Below are 10,345 nucleotides of genomic sequence, written 5' to 3'. Positions count from 1 at the left end.
ATTATGTTTCTGTAGAAATTAAAGCACCTTCTTTGCCAGTCGTAATGTGGAGCTTATTAACCTTGAATGGGGAATCACAGAATCGTTGAACGGTCTGGGTTGGAAAGGACCTTCAAAGGTCACCTAGTCCAACCCCCCTAGTCCACAAGAGGATGGGTTTGTCTCTACTTCTTTGGACTTTCCAAATCCCACTTGAAAGAGCTGCAAATTTGTAGGGTTTTTCAATTTTCTGTTAGAAATCTGGATTCTCTTGTGTTTATACCATTAAATGGCTATATGCTGTGCACTACAAAGTCTGTTCAGCTGTATTACCATTCATTCACAAATAAAACGTTTGCTGCCTTTGAGCTAAAATGTTCCTTCTATACCTCTGCTATTCTTTTTCAGAATATTTTATTGTTAACAGCATACATACTCTGCACATTTTAAAACTTACAACCAAATGCAATTGCTGTTGAAGTAAACAAACTTTTTTTTACATTAAAGTATTTAATTACTGAAACAATCATTATCAATGTAACAAACTGAAAAATACAGCAACTTGATACAAGACTGAGGTAACAAAATTCTTTGCCAAAAACCTAGATTCCAACACCTGGGTTATTATGAGTGAGACGGTTCACAAGAATTATAGAAAGAATCCTTACACAAATGGCATGCAGTGGACTGCTGGAAAATACAGCCAAAAATGGTGCAAGTTTTCACACAAAACAAACCAAAAAGTTGAAACTGGTTTACATTATAATGTGACAAATAAGTTGCAATTTGAAAACTACTTTCTTTGCCTCATTTTAGTGCTATTTGGAAAAACATGCATTTTGGCACTGCATTACATCAAAATTGCACATTAATAAATTAATAATATTGCCTACATACATTTTGTATCCACAATTCTGAAAATAGTAATTCTGAGATAATGTTTATTTTTACACAACTATTGCAGTTGTTCTCTTTGGATGAAAACTTGTATGGTTTGTGATATTTTTGTGAAAATGCTGTATTAATCAGTACTGATATGCAATATGTGGTATTTCAATAGCAGCTTTCAAGTCACATTAAAAGTACCAGATGACAGCAAATGGTACCAATGACACCATAAAAACTCAGCTACAAACTATTTAACACTTAAAATCTCATTTAAAAGTGGCTTAATACTCATACACTGCCATCATTCTGAATTTTTTTATATTTTGCAGCAATTTCACAATTGTGCTATACTGAAAAGATGTTTACCTGACTATTGTGTAAAACTATTACTAGTTATGTTCATCTTTCTTCTGTATAATTCTTTTTACATTCAAACGGTAGTAGTGTGCAGGAATTCAAGTGACTTTTGACGTATTTTCAAATTCCAAGGTTTTGAGTAGGATTTGAGTCTGAGAATTGAGCAGGTTTGAAGGGTTTAATTTCTCCACAGATTCATCTTCTGTCAGTGACAAATGACTGGATATAAGAATCACTCATAAATATTGCCCTTCATTCACGCCACACTGTTTTGGGGCCCATCGTGGTTTCTGGCAAAGATGCCTTCTTTCCATTTGGGAATCTGTTGTACAAGCAAGCGAAAATGGACCCTTTTGTAACTTCTCCAACAGGCTCTATGGCTTGTAATTTTGAGTATAAGTGTATTTTTGAAGGCTAGAACACTCTACCTTTTGTATATACAGTAACACATGTAACACTTTAGAGACCCTTAAATTCTAAAAGCCATTAAATTCTGAGTGTGTACAGGCTCATTCTATTGCTACTGTATCGGTCAGCAGTTATTGTTCTTTTCAAGGGAGGCTTGTAAACATAACAAAGTTGTTACAACATCCATTAGTTTATCTCAGTTGCAATATGCTGGAAAAAAATGTCACGAGTCCTCACTGGTGTTCACTTCCACTACATCATGTTAGAAATGAGTAGGTATTTACATGCTTCTAATGTATGTACGTTTCCTGCCAATGTGTCCCATTTTAAATTTAGCTTATATTTAAGACAGATCAGGTTATTCCCTTTTAAGGGGAAAGGGCTACTAATAAAGTAACTTTAACATGCCCCGCTTGACTTGAACAGTTCTTTTCTTGGTTAGTGTGTCATTGTTTTGGTCACCGTTCTGCATGTGGTTCGAACCCCATGAATGCTCCTAACACACAACACACATGGTCACAGGTGGCATGTTCATTAACATGGTGGTCCACATAACACTTGCATCTTCATGAATAATCTCACTGATAATTCATGACAAAAGTTCACAGGTGCAGAATAATTTAGGTGATAATCATATTCTAACAGTCCAAAGTAATTTACTGGTGACAGGATTTTATCACATTCAAAAAAGCTCTACACTGTCTCTAATGGCACTGGATGCTCTGCCTCCGCAGATGCTGATGTTTTTCCTAGTTCAAAGTTGTCTTAATTTAGCAAAAAAGGAGAAAAAAGGTATAAATATATTTTGCATTACTACTCTTTTCACACAACTCCTGAGTTATCAAAGAAACTTTGTCAACTTTACATACACTTTCACATGTCCCAGGATCTAAATGCAGTTGCTGTCAGGAACTGGTTTTCTTGAAAAGCTGGTATGTATTAGGGTTCATTCTCAGGATTGTCATGTGAATACTTAAAATAACATAAAGTTACAGTTGACCTTCATTTAACAATACAGGTATTTTGTTGTTGTTGTTAGAGAAGTTTCAAAATAAAAATTTAGAAAATCGTGCAAGTCCACAGAATAAATACTCCTAATGCCAGGGATCTTGTTCTGATATAGACTGTTCAATTAAACTGACTTCCGTTTTTTTTCATGGCTTATAAGCTAGAGGTTGGATTGCAAATTTCTCCTCTATGCAGTCTTAGGAAACTCAGAAGAGGTTTTCTGGTGATTGATGAAGTCTGAATAGTGATGCCTTGTGGCAAGAGTTTCAAACAGGAAGTGCTGAACTTAGCATGGGGACAGAAAAGAACTCTGGCCACAGAAGCGCCAGGGCACAGCAGGGATACAGCTACGGATGAGAGAGAGTTCTTTCAGAGAAGGCTCAGTTACGTTCTTTTTGTTTTTTGTTCTCTGGACACTGGTGTGAAGGCTTCTTCGCTCCACTGTCAGACAGACTTCCCCAGCTTTCATTGCCACCGTGACTTCCTAACAGCAGTACCATGTGCCAGTACCGGGTGTCATAAAGGTGCATCAGGTACCGGACTTGCACGGAGCCGAGTTATCCACGGAAAGAGAACAGAAACGATGATATGGAATCATTCTGAGGAGACAGGGCCATGGGATACACAACACCCGATTACCTGCTTCGGTGTACCAAGGGATTTAAGATGAACAACATTCAGACTGAAGAAAACAACAAACCTGGAAGCAACTATGCCACTAGTAAGAGAATGAAAGACGACCTTTAGCAGAACATAAATTTAAACAGCCTTAAATCTGTTGTCAGGGCATTCCCGAGTAACATCACTGAATGAAAAGAAAACCAACTGTTCTGTGCCAAAATACATTTTTCCCAAATAGCTCAAATGTGAACAGCAGAATTGTCCAGAGATTTGATAGAAAATCTGAGGCACCCACATTGCCAAGCAACTCAGTGCACTTAGATTATAAAAATGTTGTTCCACAACTTTCTATTCTAATTGACACTTTGCAGCAAGTTAACACTGTCAGTCATTCTGTGCATTAGAAAGAATTGAAACCCAACATGGGCCGAATATTCTTCAGTCACACAAAGCAGCTTAACAATAAAAAGAACCATTTAAAAAAGAATCGGCAGAGGATATGATGCTCAGTTTGTGGTCAAACATCAGTTCATGGCAGTCTCTGACCACAAAAAGTTGAGGGCTCTAGAATCCTGCAGGAATCAGGATTAATCTTCTGTCCACCTACTTGTCTGCTTTCACTCAGTGCAAGAGACTGTATCTGATCCTAAGGACAACATTCACTTTCTGCTTCTAAAAGCTGTCTCTGAATCACTTTCAAGTCACACAGGAAAGTGCTGAAATATTTGTGGCTGGCTCATGTCAGGAAAACCATTCTCCTCTTCCTCCTTAGAGAACAATAGCCTGTTTCTTCAGTTTGGCACTTAAGTCACACCAGGTAGGAGAGCAAATTATTCAAATGACATTAGATTAGCAGGTACCTGGAAGAGAATGTAAATTATTCAGCAATATAACGCTCCTGAGCCTATTATGGCACTGGGCAACTGCAAGGTTACAAAATAGAGTGGGCTAATCATTTATTATGTGATGTGAAAAGTGTAATCCATCCCAAACAGGTCCAAAAGAGAGCTAACCCCATAACCGAAAGGAAAGATAAAGACTCAAATGATTTTTCTATTCATGGATCAAATCTAGCCAAAGTATTCTAAGAAGCCATCAGTATGCATGGTGGGGGGATGTGTGTGTGTAAGACGATTCTCGAGCTGCATCCTGTTAGGTCCTATATGGATCAGCATCCTATTAATGTATAACCTTTGGAAATCCTTTTAAGAAGGAACATTGTCCTCCAGAGAAGAATAAGGCTGCTACATAAAGGACAAACATAGCATTTTACACGACACTCTCTTCAGTGGCACTTACAGACCTGGTCACTGGAGTCAGGACTAGCATGTTTGCTTTCTTTGTCCATGAGGAAGCCCCTTCTGAAGTAGAGGTGGGGTTACCTCACTTGAAGCAGTGACTGTAGAGGTTATATGCTGTTAAGGTAACCAAACCTATAGCTAGACCTGCACAAATCCTGATTTGGTGGAAATTCTGTAGTTTTAAATAATTTTTATTCCTCCTATTGAAAAACTGGATCAACGTACAAAATGAGGAATTATGTCTGTCCCCACAGGACTGTGTGTGCACACAAATGGAAAAGAGTTATCTTTTCCAGTAAGGATTTTTGGGAAAATATGAAAAAGTGGGTAGAAATAAGTTTCACAACCTTACCTGAGGCTTGTTGCTTTTGCATGCATCATCCAAATGCTTATGCCATAATATTGCAAGAAACCTTGAACCAGTCTGGAACTTGTAAACATTGCCTACAAAAAGAAGAAAACCGAAGGCTCTACATTTGCACACAGACATGTAGTTTCAAGGGATTCTAATTTCTGTGCAGAACCCAAAGTCCTGAAGCAAACTGTTAAATTAAATTGCACCTTGAATGCTCAAACAGGATGTTGCTCATATAATAGAGACCATGTGGGGCATTGTTATTCAGCAATCCTTGGGAGAAGGGGGGTATAAGAACACACCCCTGCAAAGCTAAGAGGAGTTACAAATTACAGCCACAGAAAAGACCACTTAGGTCACATCTAATTTACTCCTGCCTTTCTTCTCATTAAGACTGTTGTGGTTACTGCCAAACTTCTTACGAATGTTTTTGATATTTGTGAACTTCGTTTTCTTCAATGTCCTACTGTGAGTTTCCTCTATGCCTCATTATTTTCTAAATTGTGTCTTGCAATCAAATACTTTCTGCATTTTAGTCAACACTCAAGAGCTCCACTTCGTACAGTAGATGCAAGTCCATGTCCAGCATCAAAGCTGAAAACATGAAAAGTGAAGGAAGCCTCAAAAATCTTTATGTAACCACTCAAAGAGCAAAATAACTCCAGGGCCTTTCTAAAGTTTTCGAAGTTTAATCAAGGCGGAAGAGTTATGACACTTCAAAATTCACTATCAAGAAGTAATTAATAATTAAAAGGTTTTTTTTGGTAAATAGTTTGACGTTTGAAGAATTTTCATAGTATTTTAATTGGCCTCAGTGTAAGCCAAGATTTGGTATCGACCAATTTTAAGAGCTATTCAGAAACTCCAAGATCAGGGGACGCGGGCACATGGACACGCAGCAACCCCATATTGGTTGGACAATTTCTGCAAAGCAGTAACTGTCAAGATACAGCAGTTCCTCTGTAGGCACCACAGAAGCATCACAGCATATTGTAGAAATATGTTCAATTTCATTTGTACCCTCCCTTGAAAATTCTATATTGAAAATCTTCTTCCAGTCTTTTAAATGAGTGCCACGGCAAGTTCTGTAATCTACAAACTCATTAATAGAGAGTAATCTACTTCCTGTCACAGAAATATAATACAGATGATGTCCATCCTGCAGCATCTACCTTTGTCAGGGTTATTCAGCTGGAAAATATCAGGATGCTCAGGGTCGTCAGGCAGCGCCACCATCCAGCCCACAACGGAGACTTTTTTACCAGGTGTAGATTTATACTGGAAGAGATAGACAAGTCAGTCACAGCTGCGACCGTAGTAGGGATGAACTTTTGACTGTAGAAGTTGTGCAGACATATGGAACAGCAAGTACACTTCAAACATCCTTCCAGATCTGCTTATGAACATGCAGGTTTGGGTTTTAGAACAAATTTAAAGCTTACATGTTTTCTTTCAGTGCCTCTTAAAGATTTTGCTCCAAAGTACAGAAGAGTTGATCCTGAAAGCATAACCCAGTATCTGGTCCATGAGGAGAGCTGAATCAGAAAGGAAAAAAAATTAGGAAAAACTCTGCATTTTCTGACATTTCAAACATCTGTTCACAAGCAAGTCTAAGCGCTACCGAAGTTAATTTCAGAAGCAAGGAATGGAGAGTTAGATAGAGTGTCTCCTGGTATAAATCATCCCAGCTACCTAAATGTGATGGCTGGCTGTAAATACAACCTATCTTACCTGGGTACCTCTTAAAAATATCAGGGTTGATTACTTCACAACAAAATAGTGTGCTGCCTTTTACTGCACAGATACTTGACTTCTGCATTAGATCAATAAAATGTATTGAGATGACATCTCTGTAATTCCTCAAATCTTTTAGCACTGAACAGTAGGGCTGCACACAAAAAATATCAATGAACTCTACAGAAAACAAAAAATTACCAAATGTGTAGGACCAGAACCTGTGAAACGTGTGAATTTAGGTTAAGTATGAATTACCATGACTTTGGTGCTATGGGTGGATGCCCTGCAGTCTTCCCGTTTCACAACGATACTAGATTTCTGTCCTCACAGAAATGCATGCTGATTTATAGAGCTGCTTTACTCTTGCTCTGCTGTCACAACCTAGAGACATTACTTGCAAATCCAGGGAGAAGCGAAACTGCTGTAGATCAAATGACTTACAAAGGTTACAACCCCAATATAACCCACTTAAAACTTTGAAAAGAAAATTATTTTACAATTGACAGTAACAAGGAAAATGGTTTTCTGTGGTATCAAGCTGCAGGTTTAATCTAATCCTGGAAATTAAAACAGTCACTACTGTATTAGAATCACGGGAAGAATTAGAATCACTTACAGTAGGTTTCTTGCCTTCTTTGAGCAATGTTTTTCTTCTTAACGGCCCTTCCATGGTAATGACTCCTGTGGAACTACCTAATGTGCAGCTGCAGGCCCCCATTGGGCTGGAGAGAAAAAACATTGCCACACGTATATGAGGAGACAAGTGAGAACAAGAAGCAAGAAATGTAATTTAGCTCTAAATATATTTTTCCTGCATTGCCTTACATATATTGTATCATCTGACACCTGACTCTAAAATATGCATTTTCCAGATCTAGATATCAAATAGGAACTAGGACCCTTGAAAAACAGAAAATCAACAAAAGGTTCTATTCTGTGGGCTTAGACATGAAAAAATAAAACAAAATATTGAGGCCCAAAGTCAAAGGGAAAACAGTCAATTTTCTACTTTATTCTGGTAAATTACAGAAATTACCTGGATTTCTGGAAGCTTACGGCTTAAAATTTTGGCAGTAAGAGCTCCCACAAATGTAATTTTATCTTAAAATAAACTTTAGCTATCAAAAAAGAATGTACGAAATTACCTTGGCTACTTGGAAAAAAAGTGGGGAGAACTATATAACAATGCCAAATAATTTATTGTACAGTGATAAAAATATTTTTTCCTTTCCCAGGACCAACACCGAGCTTCCCACATACACCAGTGAAAAAGTGCTACAACTGAAAGAACCCAAGTATGGGCTAAGTTAGAAATGTCAACAGCCATAAGGACCAAAGACTAATCAGTAGGTGATGATCTGTTAGAATTATCTGCTGCTGGCTCTCTTCATTGCCATGTGATCACAGCCTCTTATTAGAGCCAATGAAGTTTACCAGAGCCAACTAAATCACATGTAATAATGAACACAAGGAAAAGCCCACGTGATGCCGCACCATCGGGCTGCGAAAGGAACACTACTCTGTCTATGAACAAGTATGACGGTGTCGTATAAATGTGCTGGTGAAAGTGATAGACACAGCAACACACCTATGCAGGAACAGCCCCTCAAACTGGCAGGTGCATCTTCCTCGATTAAATGGAATTGCCTTGTCTATGCTAATGTGTATTCTCGGCAATTCTAGTCTTCCGATAGAGGAGTGGAAGATTCCAGAAAAGGAAGAACAAACTCAAGCATTAGAATTACTTGACTGTGGATAAACGTAAGAAATGTATTTTAGGGAATAATTCTTCTTTGTGGATTTAATAGGCTTTTCACATTTTTATCTTCTATTATTTTGTATTTCTAGCTTGTATACATTTTTGAAACATGGACGTGTTAAAGACAGTGTTTTCCAGCAGTAGGTGTAATAGCTGAAATACTGTTCCTTTACTTATTTATAATGTATGCATTTTTATTCTTGTCTAACTTCTAACTTATGCGGCTATCAGATGTTACTAGCTCAAGTAAAATGGCTGTACTTACATTTACACATTATATCAACATTTCTACAATGGCTGAAGCAAACTAATTTATACAAAATAAAAACTGCCTGGATTTAAACTCCAACTAAATCTCAGTATTTGCAGAATACTGTTTCAGGGCCCTATTTTCTTTACTGTTCATATGTACTTCTTCACCTCCCACTACCACAGGATTTGTCAAGTCCAGGTCAGGTATGGATGTGATGAATTATTTTTATCCCTCTAACTACACACAATTTTCCATGTCACCTCTCTCTGGCCTGTAAATGGATTACCTGCTTCTGAAAAGCCCATGAATTAGTGACTAGCAACATCGGGAGCGCCTGCTACATATGGCACTGCAGATGTTTCCTCTGTTACTTGAGGTCCAAGGTAACACCTCTTTACTGTACAGAATCAACACATCATACTATAGCTCTCAGACACAAACTGATGTTATGGGTAGCTGTCCTGCAAATCAGGAAATAAATTGTGAGAAAGTGTCAAGAAGGTATCCTTCTAACACCATTATTTGTCACAGAAGGCAAAGAAGGCCTTCATGACAAACCTGCTTCTGTAATGTCATAAAACCCAAAGTAAACACTAGATTTCTACAATATGGAAACCAGATATAATTAGTTAAACCACAGCAAAACTGAATTTCATCTGAATGGGCTGTACCCCTGCTTTAGCATTAACAGGAATTTTTACCAGCAGGACAAGAAGATTACCATGAGTTGATATGGTCATGCAAGGATACTTTTAGACACGAAATACCTTATGCCAGGAAAGCATAGAGCCCCACATGGAAGTTTAGCACCGTACACTGCACAAGGTAGACCCTGAACCATACCTGTAGACACAGCTTTGACTCCTAGGAGAATTCCGGATCGGTACCTTCCAGTTAGGCCCCAGCGTGGCATACAAACGACCCCTGTTTATGAATGCAAATATCTGATGAGGGACGTTCTAGTCTGAGACTTCAACAGTTATGGGTTGGTAAATGTGACAGAGATAGTTCCCAATCTTTTCAGGCCCATGAGAAGAAATCCACAGTAACTTTACAGTGCTTTATTTCAGAATGTTGGACATTTCTTCATAACTAATCAATAATTCGATAAAAACAACTATTGATTTAGGGCTTACCTATGTTAGGGATCATTCATGAACTTCTTAGCTAAATCTGTAGACTGCTCAGTGAGTGTACATGAAGACTAACTCACCTTTCAAGCCCTGACGGCAGATCCTCACTAAATTCTGAGCTTTCACTGCTATCTAGAAAAAGAGTAGTACAGAGAAGGAGTAAGAAAACCACCCAAGGAAAAATACAAGGCCAATGTATGTGGATTGCCAGAACTGCTTACTCAAACCATGTTTCAAAGTTGAAGTCTTTAGAGTTCATGGCAAAGTCTAAAATTAGAAGAGGCTTACATGAGCCTTCCCATTTATAATACCTTACTGGTGAACGAAGTAATTCAAACACTGCTGTGTTTAAATACCAGGCATCTACATGTTACTTTAATTTTCATTGTGCTGCTTTTCCTTCAAAAGCTAAGCACTTCAGGAACACAAATCCCAGTTCCTCTGTAAGACAATATTTCTACAGCAACATTTGTATGTTGATTAAAGTGATCAGACATGGTATCATTGTTTATTTCCCACAAGCAAGCACACCTGTAACAGGCCATG

At 38.0% G+C, this 10,345-nt stretch overlaps 1 protein-coding gene across 9 annotated transcripts in view; it reads right to left on the bottom strand.

Annotated features, from left to right (window-relative positions):
- Positions 1-376: 376 nt before the first annotated feature.
- RALGPS1 (Ral GEF with PH domain and SH3 binding motif 1) overlaps positions 377-10,345 on the bottom strand; it is a 130,234-nt gene continuing 120,265 nt past the window's right edge. For all 9 annotated transcript variants that reach the window (XM_074846289.1, XM_074846287.1, XM_074846286.1 and 6 more), the window contains 7 exons: positions 9,880-9,931; positions 9,510-9,590; positions 7,271-7,376; positions 6,360-6,452; positions 6,090-6,195; positions 4,915-5,006; positions 377-4,121 (listed from right to left, as the gene is read on the bottom strand). In XM_074846289.1, the coding sequence (XP_074702390.1) occupies positions 4,092-4,121; positions 4,915-5,006; positions 6,090-6,195; positions 6,360-6,452; positions 7,271-7,376; positions 9,510-9,590; positions 9,880-9,931 (560 nt within the window). In that variant the 3' untranslated portion in view covers positions 377-4,091. The remainder of the gene's footprint in view (positions 4,122-4,914; positions 5,007-6,089; positions 6,196-6,359; positions 6,453-7,270; positions 7,377-9,509; positions 9,591-9,879; positions 9,932-10,345) is intronic.

Source organism: Strix aluco, chromosome 20 (genome assembly GCF_031877795.1).
Source record: "Strix aluco isolate bStrAlu1 chromosome 20, bStrAlu1.hap1, whole genome shotgun sequence".
NCBI classification, from domain to species: domain Eukaryota; kingdom Metazoa; phylum Chordata; class Aves; order Strigiformes; family Strigidae; genus Strix; species Strix aluco.
This window is presented reverse-complemented; position numbering and strand designations above follow the sequence as displayed.